This window comes from Lepidochelys kempii, chromosome 2 (genome assembly GCF_965140285.1).
Source record: "Lepidochelys kempii isolate rLepKem1 chromosome 2, rLepKem1.hap1, whole genome shotgun sequence".
In the NCBI taxonomy this organism is placed as follows: domain Eukaryota; kingdom Metazoa; phylum Chordata; order Testudines; family Cheloniidae; genus Lepidochelys; species Lepidochelys kempii.
Genome location: NC_136381.1, coordinates 44,116,046 through 44,135,492, shown reverse-complemented (window position 1 = coordinate 44,135,492; position 19,447 = coordinate 44,116,046). Strand labels below are relative to the sequence as shown.

The window sequence follows — 19,447 nt, the reverse complement described above, 5'->3', positions numbered from 1 at the left end:
TAGCATCCCTAGGGCTGCTTTTAACCCCTTTTCTGCCAGTGAGGGGCAGACGCCCCATCCCAACAGAAAACAAAAGGTAGAAATAAATGGTCAGTTTTCCAAATAGAGAGGTAAATAGTGGTGTCCCCCAGGGATCTGTACTGGGACCAGTGTTGTTGAACGTATTCATAAATGATCTGGAAAGGGGGTAAACTGAGGTGACACAGTTTGCAGTTAATACTAAATTAATGAAGATAGTTAAGTCTAAAGCATACTGCAAAGAGTTAAGAAGAGATATCTCAAATCTGGGTGACAGGGCAGATGAAATTCAATGTTGATGAATGCAAAGTAATGCACACTGGAAAATATTATTCCAAGTATACATACAAAATGATGGTCTTATAGCAGTTCAGACCCACCCCTGCGGCGCCTCCTGCTTGTCATGCTGAGAATTAGCTCTCTTGGACCAGCAGGGTGCCTTTTCTTAGTGGTGTCTCACTCGCCGTTACTTCCACTTCCTCCACTGTCTCAACCCGCGTTGCTTCCAGACCACAAAGTCCTCTTCAGAACACAGCCCTACAGCTGTGCCCCAGCCCATTGTCTCCCCCATTCTGGGGGACAGGCAGTCCTCAGTCCTTCCACTTGCCTCAGCAGCCAACTGCAGTCTCTAGTCTAGCCCCTGGCTTCAGGGGGAAACTGCAGTCTGGATTTAGGCCACTCTCCTCATTGGCAAGTAGGGGTAAAGGGAGGGGGGAACCCAGGCCCACCCGCTACCCTGGGTCCCAGCCCAGGGACCCTATAGCTGGTAGCCACTTACTGCTGCTCCTCCTGTTCCCACTGCCTACTTTCCCTGGGCCTCTTCCCCCATAGCCCTAGCACCTTCTCTGCTCTTGCTTCAGGGCCTCAGTCTGGCCATGGTCAGCCAAGAGCTCCGCTACTCTGCCCAGCACTGCAATATCTCCGGTGCTCCTGGGCGGACAGTCCTTCCCCATTGTTCTCCAGGGAGAGACTGCCCCTTGTTCTGCTGAGCAGTCCTTTATATATGGTCTGCTCTAGCAAGCCTTCTCCAGATTGGCTGGGTTCTGCACAGCCTTTCCAAGGCTGCCTTAACCTTTCTCCTGCCTGTGTGGGGCAGCCGCCTCACTACAGGTCTAATCAGTGGTAACCACTCAAGAAAGAGATCTTGGAGTTATTGAGGATAGTTCTCTCAGAACATCATCTCAATGTGCAGCAATAGTCAAAAAAGCTAACAGAATGTTAGGAAACGTTAGGAAAGGGATAGATAAAACAGAAAATAAAATGCCACTATATAAATCAATGGTATGTCCACATCTTGAATACTCTGTGCAGTTCTGGTCACCCCATCTCAAAGAAGAAATATTAGAAATGGAAAAAGTACAGAGGAGGACAACAAAAATGATTAAGGTTATGAAACAGCTTCCATATGAAGAGAGATTTAAGAGACTGGGACTGTTCAGTCTCAAAAAGAGATGATTAAGGGAGGATGTGATAGAGGTCTATAAAATCATCAATGATGTGGAGAAAGTGAATAGGGAAGTGTTATTTACCCCTTCACATAATGCAAGAACCAGGGATCACTCAATGGAATTAATAGGCAGCAGGTTTAAAAGAAACCAAAGGAAATACTTCCTCACGCAAAGCAGTCAACCCATGGAACTCGTTGCCAGGAGATATTGTGAAGGCCAAAACTATAACTGTATTCTGAAAAAAAAATTAGATAAATTCATCAGTGGCTATTAGTCAAGAGGGTAAGGGATGCAGTCCCATGCTCTGCATGTCCCTATGCCTCTGACTGCCAAGTGCTGGGACTGGAAGGTAGGGCATGGATTACTTGATGATTGCCCTGTTTTGTTCATTCCCTCTGAAGCACCTGGCACTGACCACTGTTAGGAGACAGGATAGTGGGCTAGATGGACCATTGGGCTGACCAGGTATGCCTATTCTTGTGTTCTTCTGTTCAGAATTGAAGAGTGCTTTATTATGAAAGAGAGGAGAAGAAAAGTAGTGTGTTTTAAAGCAGGATTAGTCACGCTTTCTGAAAATGTCTGTTTTTCTAAATAGTTTGTTACTGAAAACAGGCCTTCAGTTTGTATTGCACAGACAAAAGATACCTTTTTCATTTTAGATCTGTCTAGTTGCATTATTTTCCTTTTTATTACTGTTATCAAACTGAGTAAGTTTTAGCAAATAAAGCGTTGAAGCTGTTGCACATACATGAACCCGTGTACCTGCACATAGGCCCTTTGACGTCACTGGCACTCCTCAAGGGCAGTTTGATCTGCCCATTCGTGGCAGCATGCAGGTTCAAAGCTTAAGTCTTTCTTTTTGGTTCAGGCATTAATATCTTTCTTACTGAAGCAGCACAAACTTTTCCTTTGCTATAGTCTACCTGTTTTGTACCAAGCTGTAGCTTTAAGTGATAGATCATTTCCAAAGGGACATTATTTTTCAAGGAAAAGAGCTTTTAGAAAAGTTAGAAAAATAGTCCAAAGTCTTTCAATTGGCATGCCATATTATTTTCCAGACTCTGATATATTGAGTTAATTGACGTTCTATTTACAGCTGAAAACAGATACTGTAATGCAATGGTTCCTTATTTACAGGGTATAACAGTGGTATCAGCATGGTTTCTGAAAAACCTACAAGCATCAGCAGGTGCTTGTTGGGTAAGTTTTGAGCATGTTTTGAATTTGTATCGTGTGTTTTACTTAGAAATAGTAATCTGATAAATCTGAAATACATAACACATGACACTTTAATTTTTGAAACTTGATGTATTCAATTTATTTTTAAAGAAAACTTATTTTGGGATGACAGTCTACAAAGAGGAGAAAATAGGTACTGTGTTTTTGTTTTTTTTAGACAGTAATCAATGCTAGTGGGAGTTATAGTATAGGAGAACAATTCCCAAAGAAGTGAAGAATCTTCTTAGACTACCCCCTCCCAAAAAAAATAGATTAAAAGATTATGAAAATGTATTGGTCTTTTAGTTTGATTTATCCTAAAGGTGAAGCCTTTTGTTATTTTACAAAGAGTAAATTTGTTTTATTGAAAATTAAGATTTAAATTTAATTTTTTTAAAATATTTTGTTACTTTAGTGTTTGCTTTTTCTTTTATTAGCTCAGCTTTGGTTGACTGGAGCCTTTTCTGACCATAGAGAAGAGAGCACTTATGGTTAAAGTACTAGATTGGGACTGAGAAGATCAGAGTTCATTTTCCTGCTCTGCCACAGATTTCTTGTGTGATCTTGGGCAAATCACTTAGCCTCTTTGTGCCTCAATCAGCCATCTACAGTATTAAGTAGGGATGATAGTAGTTCAGTGTTTTGTCTATGTAGTGCTTGGACTCTTAGAGGGTGGGGGCCACATAAATACCTACATATAGATTTGGGTCTTGTACATGTCACAGCAAATGACTAGAACAAAAGGAATTTAAGAAAGAGAGATATACTGTGTTAACAGGGGTTTATTTGAAAACCTAGAAATCTGATATACTTAAAATAAAATAAAATAAACCCTGCATGACCAACTGCTATTCGATGATATTCATCATTGGTTCAGATTTTCAGTGATGATTGGCTGCTGGCTTTACCAATTGGCTTTCAATTAATCATTGAGCTTTAATCTCTATGAACAGAAATAATCACCACAGTCTGCCTTCTCTGCTTTCTCCTATGTTATGTAAATCTTCAATATGATGGAGCAATATGATATGAACTGAAGATGAAGTAGATGATGCTTGTCAGCTTGCTCAAGTTAGATATGTATTGATTGTTCTTAGATCTTTGGAGAAATCATCTTTGACATAAAACCTGAGCAATCTGAATTCTAAAACAAGGATTTTTTATCACCAGACTTTGAAATTACTATTCCATTATATCATCTGTTTACTTTAACCTAAAATTAAAAAACATATACAATCTGAAAATCTAGATGACCTGTGTATAAAAAGGTGATAATACTGACTGTGTGTTGCCTTACATAATCCAAATATAAATGTAGTGTGTGTGCTTGGAGGAAGACATTAGATGTAAACAAAGCAATAAACTTCAGAGTAAAATTAATGCCTTAGGGATGAATTGTTAAGGTTTAAAACTACCTCATTTTTGCCATGCCAACAAGATGTGGCTATTAGCAATAGTTTTCTTTACTGTTTTTTTTTTTTCTTTGTAGCTGTACTCCAATCTAACATCATGCCAAGCACTTGGAAATATGTGTGTGATGAACATGAACTCGTTAAGCTCTATCACTAGTGATGCATGTGGTCTGTTTCAGTATGTCTATGCAAATACAGCAGGGCTAGGCACCGTTCATTCAGTGTCCTTCTGGTATGTTACATCTTCTATAATGTTATCGATTCACACATTTTTTTTCAATATTAATGTTTACATAGAAATTAGTACAAATGTATAGTCTTGCATAAAATATTAAGGCCCCATGAAGAAAACAAAATATAACTGTTTGCAGGAGACAGAATCTTCCATGGCTGTACTACGGTGACCAGCCAGGATTAGCAGCTCAAGTACTTGATACAACCCAGTTCCCTACAAGCTTCAGTTTTAAAGGAACAAACAAGGTAGGCATTGTGAGGTACAAGACATGATGATATTTAAGGGTCAAATTCATCTCTGGTATAACTCCATTAAAGCTAATTGAGCTGCGCAAGGCATGGATTTAGGCAACATTTTAATACAGAATGTCCTTTTTTTGACAGGATATTCAATTGATTCCTTATTTTGCACACAATCTTCATAAATTTGTTTAAGTTAAATGTGCTCTGAAATTTGAATGAAATACCAAAAAAGAGTGCTGGTTATAATAAGCTGTCTAGCAATTACATTTTCAAGTTCATCTTAAGTTCTCTTATAGTTGAATTCAGAAATAACAGCCATCATCAAGTTTTCACACACAATTTAGTCAGTGGGTTTTTAACTAACATTGCAATGCTTTTATGTTTTTTAAAAAATTTTTTTTTTAACAATTAAACCGTTATTTTCATGTTATGGCTAAGTGTGTGTTGGTCATAATTTATTTAATTCTTCAAAGGGACAATCATTTGCTGTGGAAATATCCTTTGGATGCTAAATACCTATTTAGAAAATATGCCCTTCTCTGCATTCTGTTGCTGAGAAATTTAAAACAAACAAACTAGCTACTGTTATTAGAACCTAGCCAAAACAATGTTGTCCTCCTTATGCTTATTCTTCACCAGCAGCCACCTTGGATATACCTTGAGGAATGTATTAGTCCATTGATTATTAAACAGATCCCCTGTTAACTACTTTGGAGCGTTTTGTTTAGAAATCCATGGCATAATATGGCACCCAATACTTAGGGAATAACCAAACTAATGTCTCACTAGAGCTGAGTGGAGAAAAGTATTCTGTTTCATGAGGGATTTCGCTCCTTTGAAAACTAGTTTCATTCTGATTTGGAACAAAAACCAACAATTTTGAAATTCTTCACAAAAGGGAATCCTTGACTGAGGCAATCTGCCTGGCAAGTTGCCCCAGGGCTACAGACCCTGGAAGTCCTGAGGTTCTTGGCCTTGAGTATGTTGGAACCTTGCCTGGTTTCTAAAAGAACTTCATCAAAATCAAACCGTTTCCCTGGAACGTTTTGGTTTCAACAGATCAGCAAATTCTTATGGAAAAAAAGTTTGTCAATATTTTTTTACCATCTTTGCTTTTCACATCACGCTGATGCTGATGCTAGAAGAGTTGGAAAGTAAATTTAAAAAGCATGGAACAAAGCATGGAATCTTGGAACTAAGATTAATATTTATATTTACAAAATAGAAAAGGAGAAAATGAAATGTTGTATGCAAGGTTCTAGTAAACTATTGAAAAATGGGATGGAGGTGCCTAAAATGTATCATTCAGTCTTTTAAAAGAGTTTTGTCTTCTATTGTCAGAATATAAAACTGCAGCTTATCGCAGCTTCATATGATGCAGAGGGAAACTTTCTTAAATGGCAAAATTTGGAAGGAGGTGTCTTGCAGGTAAGTGTGATTTTAATTACATTGTTGCTGCACTATCAAAATATTGATTGCCTTTTAGAGAAGAGACCAAGATGGAGAGGAGCACAAATACAGCACCTGAGTGTTCAGATAACTACAGTTACTTTAGTGCAACCTTATTCTGATAACGGAATTGCCTATTTAATAAAAATAGCTTTTTAGAGGTGGTTTCTTGTTCAAGGTAGCCTCTTCATATTCCCATTCCCACCAGGGTAACTCCTGAGCGCCTAGAAACCTTCTAGAGGGCATAGGCTATTGGCCTCCTGTGGCATCAGTCACTCAGAGCCAAGGTCCCAGCCACCTCCGTTCTTTCCCTTCCACAAGCAGCTGTGTGTGCATGGCCCATGATTCCTCCTCTTCCATTTGTGGTTTGTGTGTAGAGTAAATGGTTGGGCGCTCAGGTGCATACTCTTCTAGAGAACGTTCAGTGAGTCTGGCTCTGTTGGATCCTCAAATTGGGAAGGCATTTTAGTAGGGCCTTAGGTCTGTGAGTTGTGATAGAGTGAGCTGGTAGGCTCATCAGGACAGCTGTTGGAGAATCTCAAATTGCTGTCACTATGGAAGAGTGGGTTAGTTGCAGGTTTCAATTTATCTTACCCTTCTTTACAGTGTTCCCTCAGGATAAGACTGTCCTGTTACTGCCTTCCAAATTTACTGCAAATGTGGTGTCTGAGTTTCTTCCGAATCAGATCGCTAAATTCCAAAGCTCATTATCACCCATGGGAAACTAGACTCTCTGTCCAAGGTGCTAAGGGTATGAGTTTTTATTTGGATAAGACTGCTGTTCATTTCCTAAATAGAAAATGTTTTGTAGCCTTTGGGAGCCAATTTAAGGGAACTCAGTACCTTAATGTATTAGATTATGCATGTCGGACTAAAGCAATATCAATAATATGCCAATAATGATTCCAGGGGTTCTACTCACATTTACACAGTTCTGGTCTCTCTCAATTTGGTGCTTGCTTTGGCAGGATGGTTCTGCAGTCCTCATTTAATCAGAAATCAAGTCATCTTCCTGAGAGTTGCATTGCTTGCTACATTCCCACAAGTGGGGGAAATGAAGAGGCCATCTTGAAGGAGAAATAATTGTTTCTTGCCAGGGTAATTCTGGTGCTTTGAGAGAGTCACATCTGCATATTCATACGGTCCACTTACCTTCCTCTCTTCCGTGGAGTTCTTTCCTTATAGGACTCTGGGGTTTAGCCGCAGGAACTGATGCAGTGAGGCTGCATAGTTTTTGTTATCCCAGGTCTGAACATTCAGCACCATGAGAGGATGTTCATGCAACCCTGTTGGACATTGCATTCCACAGGGTTGAGAAGTTCGGTGGTGAAGCGAAGAGCATCCCACAAGTGTGAATAAGCAGAGGCAATACTCAAAGTACCATGGTAAATAATTGGTTTTATTCTGTTTTCAGAATTTAAAATAAGTATCTCGTTTTAAACGAAATAAATCTTAATTAGAACTGCAGGTGTATAAACTATGTAGGTATTGTGTATCCTACAAGTTGCAAAAGTTGTGCCTTTGAATTAATGTACACAAAAATGTCTGAACTAATGACTCTTTTTGTGCAGCTTTGTCCTGACACACTGACTAGACTGAATGCTGCTTATACTTTTGGAACAACTTATCAACAAAGTGTAAGCGTGAAGTAAAATTTTATTTTGGAGTTTTTAGTTGAGTAATTTTTAAGTCTTGTCAGTGAAAGTGTATGTGTGAAAAGAAGTGAGTAAGTTGAGCCATGAGTTGTGGCACTAGCTTTTCTATTGTGAAACTGTTGCTTATTCTACCTTTTAGCATACTGAGTGAAATGAGTTTATTTGCTAAGTCTCGGGTACCATTCACATCACAGAACAATGCAGCATTACATACCATACAGCCAGTGAAGTCTGGTGAAATAAGCATGAGACTTGGAACAATGAGGGGTTCTTTTTTCTTTAAATCTCTGCTTTGCTATTGACTCACTATTAATAGAAAGACACAATATGCCTGAAATCCCTACACTTTCTTTGCATTTCACATAAGAACGGCCATAGTGCATCAGACCAAAGGTCCATCTAACCCAGTATCCTGTCTTCCGACAGTGGCCAATGCCAGGTGCCCCAGAGGGAATGAACAGAACAGGTAATCATCATGTGATCCATCCCCTGTTGCCCATTCCCAGCTTCTGGCAAACAGAGGCTAGGGACATCATCCCTGCCCATCCTGGCTAATAGTCATTGCTGGACCTATCCTCGATGAACTTATTTAGTTCTTTTTCACCTTTAACTTGTCTCACTTTCCCTTTTTATAAAATGGAGATAAAAATTACTTACTTCACGGTGGGGGAGTTTCTTAGGTATATTGGTTAACATTTGTAAATTTCTGTGGAACTGTGTAGCACCTAGCACAGGTTTATTTATTCATTGTTGTTTTAATTATTGTTAATTAATTTATCTGCACTTGGAAAATTTTCCTAACTGAAGTAGCAAAGAAAGTGCATTATTTATTGCCGTATAATAGCAGATCTGTTCTAGCTGCTTTTTGGGTGATGTGAAAATCTTACAGTACACCACTTTAGTTTTCACATAAATATTTGCCCAATTATTCATACAAATGTCTCTGACCTCCTTTAAATTGTCTTTACCATTTTTATACATATATAAACATAGAGTTCACTTTTATATGTATTCAGATATTGAAGATAGAAATGGAAAGCTATTGGCCATTCAGTGTGGATCATTGAATTATGCCAGCTTGGCTCACCCCTCTGTGGTGCTGTTTTTTGTTTTTGTTTTCATGTTTTGGTCCGTACTTACTGAAGTTGCTTTCTTTGTCTGTGATTGGGCAATGCATATAGCCACATGAATCCCTTTGTTGGATGTAAATTTAATAAACGAAAATTTAATACACTACAGCTAGAACTGTGCTTCCTGGTGCAGGTAGACAGACATGCTCTAGCTTGACCAGAATTAGCACGTGTGCTTGGGATATGGGCAGATTTGTACTCCAGCAGCTAGCTTGAGCTGCCACCTGCGTCACCCCTGTTTACATTGCTACAGCGTCGACATACCCTTAGACATAGATTCAGTAGCTGAAACTGGATTATAAAGGTTGTATCCATATCTAACTAGTACCTTACATATTAAGCTGCATTCAAAACTATCCAATGATTAGAAGAGGCTCAAGTTCTGTGATAGAACAGGAAAAAAAATTGTTAAATGCCACAATATTTGTTCCATATGATTCTTTAAGTATGTTTGTTTCTTCTTCTTGATGTAAAACAAGAAGGGAGGAAACAACTAAAGGCTTACTTTCTGAGTTTGAAGTCTGTGCACGTGCAATAAAGTACAAGTGGCTTGTATAAAATCCATAATTTTTAAGTAACTTAAGTGCTGGAATGTCTTGTTGCATGCTCTTTGTAAGAGACAGATTTCTTCATTTGGTTGGGGGAGGAATTCACAATTTTAAAATAAAAAAGGTCACTTTTATCATCTAATTATTTCATTACATATTTTGATCACATTTTTTCTACAGTGTACAGTTTCTGTTTCCAAGATGTTATCGGATTTTGCTACTCCAATATTTTATGATGTGTATCTTGAATATCATGATGATGATAGTGGACAGCAATATCTGTGGGCCGTGCCAGTTTTAAACTTAAATCTTCAATACAATGAAATGTCTGTGAATCAAGGTAGGAATATCATACTGACTACACTTTCTGTGAATTGAATTAAGTCACATACCATCAGTCAAAATATAAATGAACATGAGTATACCAATACTTTTTATTGCTCCTCAAAATCACTCCTCCATTTTAAATATATCACAGTTTACCATAGTTGTAAAAATCTTCTTGAATTTCAGAGCCAAAACCTGACCCTCTTTCTGTGCAGGAGTAAGAGGCTTCGGCTGCATATGCTAGGTCTACACTGGCCTGACTGATATTATGTACAGTCATGCCAGTGCATTAAGGCTCATGTAGGATCTCTGGAATTTGGGAATTGAAGAAGGAGCTGGCAAGGCATTCAAATCTATGGGGGCTCCCTCCACTTTAACATACAGGTGGATTTTCATCTTATTTTTTGGAGGGGAGTGGAATAGATGAAGTATTGTCATTGACAGGGATCCACCATCCGTTCTCCTATAGCTCGCCTTACCTGATCACTCTTGTTACAGTGTGTATGGTAACACCCATTGTTTCATGTTCTCTGTGTATATAAAGTCTCCCCTCTGTATTTTCCACTACATGCATCCGATGAAGTGAGCTGTAACTCACGAAAGCTTATGCTCAAATAAATTGGTTAGTCTCTAAGGTGCCACAAGTACTCCTTTTCTTTTTGTGGATACAGACTAACACAGCTGCTACTCTGAAACCTGTCATAGGTGGGAATGGCATAGCAGGGATATGAGCTGATCCAGACCTGAGATGGCAGTAGAGCAACAGGAACAATGGACTGATTCTGCTTCTTTGCTGATGATCTGGGAGAAAGGATTACTCCCTACCTCCACCCTTGCCACTTCCTACAGAGTTCCTCAGTACTCTACCTGGTTACTTGAGATACACACTGATAATAGAAAAGGAGTACTTGTGGCACCTTAGAGACTAACCAATTTATTTGAGCATGAGCTTTCGTGAGCTACAGCTCACTTCATCGGATGCATAACGTGGTAACTGCAGTAGACATTATATACGCACAGAGACCATGAAACAATACCCCCTCCCACCCCACTGTCCTGCTGGTAATAGCTTATCTAAAGTGATCATCAAGTTGGGCCATTTCCAGCACAAATCCAGGTTTTCTCACCCTCCGCCCCCCCCCCCCCCCACACACACACAAACTCACTCTCCTGCTGGTAATAGCCCATCCAAAGTGACCACTCTCGTCACAATGTGTATGATAATCAAGGTGGGTCATTTCCAGCACAAATCCAGGTTCTCTCACCCCCTCACTCCCCTCCAAAAACCCCACACACAAACTCACTCTCCTGCTGGAAATAGCTTATCCAAAGTGACCACTCTCCCTACAATGTGCATGATAATCAAGGTGGGCCATTTCCAGCATAAATCCAGGTTTTCTCACCCTCCCACCCCCATACACACACCAACTCACTCTCCTGCTGGTAATAGCTCATCCAAAGTGACCACTCTCCCTACAATGTGCATGGTAATCAAGGTGGGTCATTTCCAGCACAGATCCAGGCTTTCTCACCCCCCCCCCCCCGGGGAACACACACACACACACACACACACACATAAACTCACTCTCCTGCTGGCAATAGCTCATCCAAACTGACCACTCTCCAAGTTTAAATCCAAGTTTAACCAGAACGTCTGGGGGGGGGGGGTAGGAAAAAGCAAGGGGAAATAGGCTACCTTGCACAATGACTTAGCCACTCCCAGTCTCTATTTAAGCCTAAATTAATAGTATCCAATTTGCAAATGAATTCCAATTCAGCAGTTTCTCGCTGGAGTCTGGATTTGAAGTTTTTTTGTTGTAAGATAGTGACCTTCATGTCGGTGATTGCGTGACCAGAGAGATTGAAGTGGTTTTCAATCTCTCTGGTCACGCAATCACCGACATGAAGGTCACTATCTTACAACAAAAAAACTTCAAATCCAGACTCCAGCGAGAAACTGCTGAATTGGAATTCATTTGCAAATTGGATACTATTAATTTAGGCTTAAATAGAGACTGGGAGTGGCTAAGTCATTATGCAAGGTAGCCTATTTCCCCTTGCTTTTTCCTACACCCCCCGCCCCCCCAGATGTTATGGTTAAACTTGGATTTAAACTTGGAGAGTGGTCAGTTTGGATGAGCTATTGCCAGCAGGAGAGTGAGTTGGTGTGTGTATGGGGGTGGGAGGGTGAGAAAACCTGGATTTATGCTGGAAATGGCCCACCTTGATTATCATGCACATTGTAGGGAGAGTGGTCACTTTGGATAAGCTATTACCAGCAGGAGAGTGAGTTTGTGTGTGGGGTTTTTGGAGGGGGGTGAGGGAGTGAGAGAACCTGGATTTGTGCTGGAAATGACCCACCTTGATTATCATACACATTGTGAAGAGAGTGGTCACTTTGGATGGGCTATTACCAGCAGGAGAGTGAGTTTGTGTGGGGGGGGGGGGGTGGAGGGTGAGAAAACCTGGATTTGTGCTGGAAATGGCCCAACTTGATGATCACTTTAGATAAGCTATTACCAGCAGGACAGTGGGGTGGGAGGGGGTATTGTTTCATGGTCTCTGTGTGTATATAATGTCTACTGCAGTTTCCACGTTATGCATCCGATGAAGTGAGCTGTAGCTCACGAAAGCTCATGCTCAAATAAATTGGTTAGTCTCTAAGGTGCCACAAGTACTCCTTTTCTTTTTGCAAAGACAGACTAACACGGGTGTTACTCTGAACACTGAATATAGGATTTGGCCCCAATATAGCTGTCCAGACAAATGAGCGTGTATTTGTTTAAAAGTGTGATCCCATGTACATGAGAAACTAGATACAGGAATCTTGCATAACACATTAACATCCTATGGAAACTAATAATACCGAATACCATGTGGAAGAAAGAAGGTTTCATACATTTGTGTAGGGGAGGCAAATTTCTTTTGAACGTGTAAAATATTAACCGTAATGAGTACATGAGCTTATGTTGTTTTTAATTTAATACATAGCCTTTCACCTCAAGCTCATGAGAAGGTTGTATTACTGCAAATGTAGATATCCCACTGCCACTTTTATTCAAGCACAATAGTACCATTCATTTACCTTGTTGTTTGAATAATGAATAGTACTAATAAATTTGGATCAGATCCACTGGCTTGTTAAATCAATGTTGTTCTGCTCTGGAAGCACAAAGGAGACTTTTAAAGCCAGTTTAACCAGCTACCTGTGGATTCCCCCCACATAGTGAAGGTGTGGCTATGGAGCTGCCTGATTCCCAGCTGCCAAAACATGTAATGGCCTAGATTTCAGACATACAGAACAGCTCTGAGGTTTTCACTCTTGTGCCAAGGATCAGGGCTGGTGTCTGCTGGCCACAGGTTTAACGCCACTTTTGCTCTTGTTCTCCCCTCCTAGATACACCAGCATTGAAGCAGAGTAGAGCATAGCCAATCCAGTGAATTTAGGCCATTATATAAAGTGTATGTTTCTATTATAGACCATTACGCACAATATTATATATGTGAGTATGTATAAAAAGAAAATCCAGTTTTTGTTCATTTTTCAGAAAACAGTAATTTAATTGAAACCTACAAAAGCCAAGGAAATCCTCAGATAAGGTGTCTTTCACACTTCATAGTGCCCACTGACATTCCAAAGGTCTCCAAACATACATCACTTACACAGATCTTGTATCAAAACTAACATTGGTAGAACTATCTGCATTTAGTGTCTTAGCACTAAATTAGCATCAGTTGCTTCCTGCAGTATGTAAGTTCTCTCCTCCCGTTTTTCTCTCCCTCTGGATGGAGCCTAGCCTTAGGTATACATGTAAAGGGAGGCCTGTAGACCTATTAGCCTGGGCTGAGAGACCATCTTCAAGAGCAGTGTTTTGATGGATCTGAGAGGGAAGACGCTAAAGTGCACATTAGCTGCCTTTTCAGCAGTGCTGGCTGGCAGTCACATATGCTGTATTCTGTACTACTCTGGACACTGGGAATTGGACCAATTGCTGTAGAGAGAGGTCAGGAGGAACAAAGAGGTGAGAAAAGAAGAGCTTGTTGGGAAGGAGATGGTGGAAAGGAAAGTGTGTACTTAAGAGTTAAAGAGATGGAAAAGGAGAAAAATAATTTAAGGCATGGGAAATATAAAAAGTAGGAAGAGAAGGGTGAGAGAGAATTTCTTAATATAATCCTAAATACAGTTTCTAAAGAATTTCTTAATACAATCCTCTTCAAATAATAGCAATAAATATGTATAATCATTAATACAATGATGTAAATCACTTCAATTTTAGTCAATTTACTTCATTCCTGTTGTAGTTTTGAATTACTATTTTTAAAGCATTGTATAGTTTTACCATTTCTTTTTCATAGGCAGCAATATGAACAATTGGCTTTTGACTCGTCGGATGTTTTTGGTGGATAGTTTAAGTGGACAAGAGAATGACTTGGGAAGACAACCAAGAATAATTCGAATTGCTAGCAAAATAACCATCAGGTGAATAAATGGCAATGTACGTTTTATATACATAAAAGATGAAGCTGACCTTATGAAATGCAGTTGCACTATTACTGCCAAACCTACAGATTCCGTCCCTGGAACAGAGGCCTGTCTCAGTGTATCCTTTGCTGCTTTTCTTATTGCATAAGTAGAAGGAAGTAGGCAAAATTTCTGTAGGACATTTTGAAGGCTCTCTCCCTCATCAAAATGAGAATGTTCAAAACTAGACTTGCAGGTGCTGAAGTTACCCTGGTTCTCGTCCACCATTTAAGATTGAGGTCAGAATTCTGCAGTCGGCTAAATCCATTTTTCACCACATAAGCTGTGCATAAAGTGAACTTAAAATGGTAGGAGATGGCCAGTGAAGAATTCCTCTGTGTAGGGAAATGCAGATTTGAGGTGTCTCAGGCTGACACCTTGGCTTCTGGAAAGCTGGAATCATTAGATCTAGTCTTCTGCTGAAGTCCAAAAGATCCTGTTGGAAAATAGGAAACCTTTGACCTGCCAAACCTAGTTGGTAGAGTGGAAGAGATTCTCCGTGCAGACCGTTCAAACTGTAGTAGATTCAAGAGAGTCAGATGCTTTTATCATAGAGTGTATATTACTGTTTCACCCTTGAGCTTTCAGGGTCCACTTTGCTATCTTATCTTTCCACTCTAAGGTATCCAGATGGAACAAGCCTTTCTGAAAGGGTTATTCCATGTACTTCCTCTGGTCCAATGAACCACATCTGCCTTGGGATGTGGATCATAAGATTCTTGCAAAGCTTATGAACTCTTGTTAGTCTGTTCTTTCTACCAGGTCTCTGTGAAGACACTGTTTTTAAAGTCATAACATAGCAGTGAATCACAGCTATAATACTGAGAGCTGATCCACTATGTTTCAGAAGGAAAAGTGTTCCTATGCCCTCCCCCTGCCCAAGTTATCTCTGATTTCCATCTCAAACAGGCCTCTATATCTTATATCTTTTCTTCCAAGCCTCAGTTGTATCGAGGAAGGTCATGCTCCAGTATTTTAGATGTTCAGGGGGTCTTAAATTTGTTGTTTTATATTGAGCCAAACCTCTCCCCAGGTTCCCCAGGCATGTTGTGGTATGTGAAGGTAAGACCCAGGAGTTAGTCTATCTCAGCTCAAAGGCTGTCCAGATTGATCAGACTTTGTATAATTGCTATGAGCTGGGAGACATTCAACTACCTATGCATACCAGAAGACATAAGGACAGCCATATTGGTTCAGACCAATGGTCAGTCTAGTATCCTGTCTTCTGAGAGTGGTCATTGCCAGATGCTTCAGCAGGAATTAACAGTACAGGGCAATTTTGAGTGGTCCATATTCTGTCCAGTTCCAGCTTCCGCAGTTGGATGTTTAGGGACACCTGGAGCATGGGGTTGTGTCCCTGTTAGCCACTGATTAACCTATCCTCCATGAACTTATATAATTCTTTTCTGAACCCAGTTATACTTTTGACCTTCACAGAATCCCATGGCAACAAGTTCCATAGGTTGACTATGCATTGTGTGAAGAAGTACTTCCTTTTTTGGTTTTAAACATGCTGCTGATTAATTTAATTGGGTGACCCCTAGTTCTTGTGGTATGTGAAGGGGTAAATAACACTTCCCTATTCACTTTCTCCACACAATTCATGATTTTATAGACCTCTGTCGTATTCCCCCCCCTTAGTTGTCTCTTTTCTAAAATGAACAATCTCAGTCTTTTTAATTTCTCCTCGTACGAAAGCTGATTCCATACCCCTAACATTCAAATAGATCTAAGCAGCCTCTATTAAATATATGTGCACTGTGTCCATCAGTGAAATATGGAAATGTGCTGCTTGGAGGTTATAGATTCTTATGTAACATTATTTTGTCAACTTTTGCCTCTAGATCTCATGCCCAGTCTGAAAGAGCAGTCTTGCAGTTGCTTTTAACTACAACCTTTAGACCATCTCTTGGAGATTAACTGCTTGTTAATCTGTTAAGAGCGCAGCAAGTTTTGAAAGGAAAAGATGGTTACATAACATACTAAATGTGGTTATCTTTACCTTCCCCACTTCTTCAGAGTCCCCTGAATTAAGGGAAGAAACTGAAAGGCAATGTGGGGTTACTCCCGCTTGTGTACTCTGAGAATTCTAAAAAGCAGGGGTAAGTGGCTATCTAGAGGATTCTAAACTTGAGTGTTAAGAGCACATCCATATGAAAAATCACCTTGGAGAATCAGTTACTATGGTAAACTTTTTTTGTAGAGAGAGTGAAAGTGCACCTTTGTATTCCAGTCACTTTTTAATTGCCATAGAGTGTTATATTTCTAAATCCAATTTTATTGATCAGATTTTTTTGTTTTATATTTAGTATTTTACTTTCCAATCAATTTGTGTTTTCCAGCTACAAATACTTTTTATTTGCATTTCTGCAGTATTCGTCTTATTCCCAATACTCAGAGAGGAACTATCTATCCCCCTCTAATTACCATTTCCTACAAGGATGTTCTTGTCCAAAACCCAGATGCCCAGAGTGTGATGGTGAGTTCTTCTCTGTTGTTAATGTACAGAATCATCAGGGGTGCTCTTTGACAGTTACATTTGAGTTTGCATTTTACAAATTTAAAGATGAAATAAGCAGAATTTCTAAATCTGTTCAGTATTAAGATAGTAGAGCTCAATAAAATATAATACATTTTTAAAACAAAACAGTTGAAAATGTTTTCCTCTTCCACTTTCCTTATTTGAACCTTCTGTACATTAAAAAACAGGTCATCTAAGATTATGTATTTGCTTTATAGTGGTATAGCATGCTGAAGTACAAATTAAAAAATAGAAACGGATGTATGAAGAACTGAAAGAAAAAGCAACTCTTGTGAACTAAATGCACTGAATTATAATATTTTGATCAAGAAATAGCATATTTTCCTCTAAAATCCATGTATTAACAGGAAGCAAATATGGCCTGGGTGTTCTGGCTTAATTGAATGCAAGTACTGGTAAAAGATCAAAAACACTACAGTGCAGTGTCATTTCCTGTAGTACGATGTCACTTGCAATAGGTCACTAAGCATTAAAAAATTTAAAAAGTCAGATTTCATGTAGTAGAATAGCTGTTCTACAGTGAATAAACGTTCACAAACGGCTGATATCAAAAAATCCTTCTCTTCTTTCTTTGTATGAACCCTTCTGAGGAACTCAGGCCTCTGATACTGATAGGATTCTGTTTAGAAGCATTTGGTGGTGAAAGTGTTCGCTGCACTGAATGCTAGAGCTGTTCAAGCTGGAGTGGCATGATGGAAAAGAAGTGGGAGACAGCAAGTGTAGAAAAATAAGAAAGAATACTTTTTTTTTTCCTTTGTGTCTAAAACAATGCCTCCCATCAGACAAGAAAAGCCAGGTGAAATCAGCTGAAATTAACAAGAGCAGTAGGGTGGGCCAAATCATCTGACACCAGAAAGTAGAGAAAGTTTAAAAAAAAAATGGGAGGGCCTGGTGCACCTAAAAGTTTGTTCCCTAGTCTGTCAGTTGTGATGGAGCACTCTCCCATCTCGACAAATTTGACATGAAGCCTGCTCTGTCAACAAAATCGCTTATGAAAATACATCCTGCCTGTTATGAACTCTTGTCTTCCTGCGGCTAAATATTTTTAGTCTCAGATCCAGTTAAAGTGACCATATTGGTTCTCTCAGCGGCAAGCACACATGTTTTCAGAAACCAGGGCAATAGTCACTAGCCTCAGTCTTTTATCAAATTGAATATGCTATCCATTTCCACCTACTTCTAGACTGGAGATCTTCCCAAAGTCACAAAGCTAAACTTAGGGAGATTCAGTCTGAAACCACAGGACAAAGATTTACTGTCTCCTTTACATATTCTTTTGACCTCAGTCCATTTTTTTAAGAGCAGATGTACAGTCTAAGGAGAGCTATTTTAGATCTTTTAATGTTGTTGGTTTCCTTTACATTGATGGAAAATCACATGTGACTGAGCAAACTAATTATTAAGGGTTTGCTTTTTTTCCCTTACGTCCGTGTAACTCAGTCTACTTCAGTGAAGTTATCCCTGATTCATGTTGATGAAGGAGCAATATCAAGCACTCAGTAACTTTTCTGGGGAATGTGAAGGATGTACAGCATTACAAGGATAACTGAAACACTGGTTGTAGCAGCTGAGTTAGTTTGTTATATGTATTTATTTACTTTTTGTATCCTAATGTTTAGGTTTCCTTCTCAGTTAATTATGAAATGAACCAATCAGAGGCTCAAATTCAGACAAATGTAAGTCTCTTGCCTCCCTTAATCTGTCAGCATATTTGTTAACTTTTATATAAAAAAGACAAAACAAATCTGCAAACAATTTGTTTTCATTCTCTTTAGATTGCATTGGGTGTGCTTGGTGGACTGGCAGTTTTATGGTCTCTTCTGAAGACTGCTGGCTGGAAGAGGCGGATAGGGAGCCCTATAATTGACTTGCAGGTATGAAAACTGGTTGTAATGGAAACCAATTTTCAACTATAGTATTAGCTACCAAGTGAACTATATAACATATTATGTATTACAGTGTGTGTGTGTGTGTGTTACACACACACAGTAATTTTCCTGTTTTAGAGCTCTATGTAATACACTTTTGTAATTACAGACAGTTTTGAAGTTCTTGCTGTTTTATGCTGGAGACCTTGCCAATGTTTTCTTTATCATCACAGTGGGAACAGGGCTTTACTGGCTTATTTTCTTCAAAGTAAGTAGAATTTTCAGATTTGTGATACAGATGTTATTTTCTGAGTAAATATATTGCATTCATATTTTTACACACCTTTATTTTCCTTTTTTTGCCATTTCTGGTCAGACTGTCAAGGCAAGTTATATACATAATACTCTGTGTTTTGTGCCTAATCTTTGTGTTTACCTCTTCCTCTCCCTTGAGGCTTCATAGTGCCTGCAGTGTATTTAATGAAGTTAGTCAAAATCTTTCAAAAATTCAAAATTATTACCTGAGAAATTTCAACAAAATGTATTCCAAAAACATTCACTGTTTTCAACCAACTCTGGTATTTAGTATGATATTATGCATGCAGTCTATATGATTTAATTGTAGCTCTTCACTTACAGGCACAGCAGTTTGTCTCAGTTCTTTTACCACTTCCGTCTCAAGAAGAGGATTTTGTTACATATGTAGGATGTGCTTTTGCTCTAAAGGTAGATGTTTTGCTCTAATGGCAATCATAACATTTTAATGGATGTTGTTTTTCATTATGCCTGTTTACAAATATCTTGAATATTATATTTTATTAATATATGGAAGA

General features: G+C 39.1%; 1 protein-coding gene across 2 annotated transcripts in view; it reads left to right on the top strand.

The window, feature by feature from the left end:
• TMEM67 (transmembrane protein 67) overlaps window positions 1-19,447 on the top strand; it is a 61,446-nt gene that overhangs the window by 28,015 nt on the left and 13,984 nt on the right. For both annotated transcript variants that reach the window (XM_073330575.1, XM_073330576.2), the window contains exons 7-18: window positions 2,604-2,666; window positions 4,174-4,328; window positions 4,468-4,576; window positions 5,915-6,001; window positions 7,594-7,659; window positions 9,536-9,695; window positions 14,039-14,162; window positions 16,578-16,683; window positions 18,366-18,422; window positions 18,522-18,620; window positions 18,784-18,882; window positions 19,254-19,340. In XM_073330575.1, coding sequence (XP_073186676.1) covers window positions 2,604-2,666; window positions 4,174-4,328; window positions 4,468-4,576; window positions 5,915-6,001; window positions 7,594-7,659; window positions 9,536-9,695; window positions 14,039-14,162; window positions 16,578-16,683; window positions 18,366-18,422; window positions 18,522-18,620; window positions 18,784-18,882; window positions 19,254-19,340 — 1,212 coding nt within the window. The remainder of the gene's footprint in view (window positions 1-2,603; window positions 2,667-4,173; window positions 4,329-4,467; window positions 4,577-5,914; window positions 6,002-7,593; window positions 7,660-9,535; window positions 9,696-14,038; window positions 14,163-16,577; window positions 16,684-18,365; window positions 18,423-18,521; window positions 18,621-18,783; window positions 18,883-19,253; window positions 19,341-19,447) is intronic.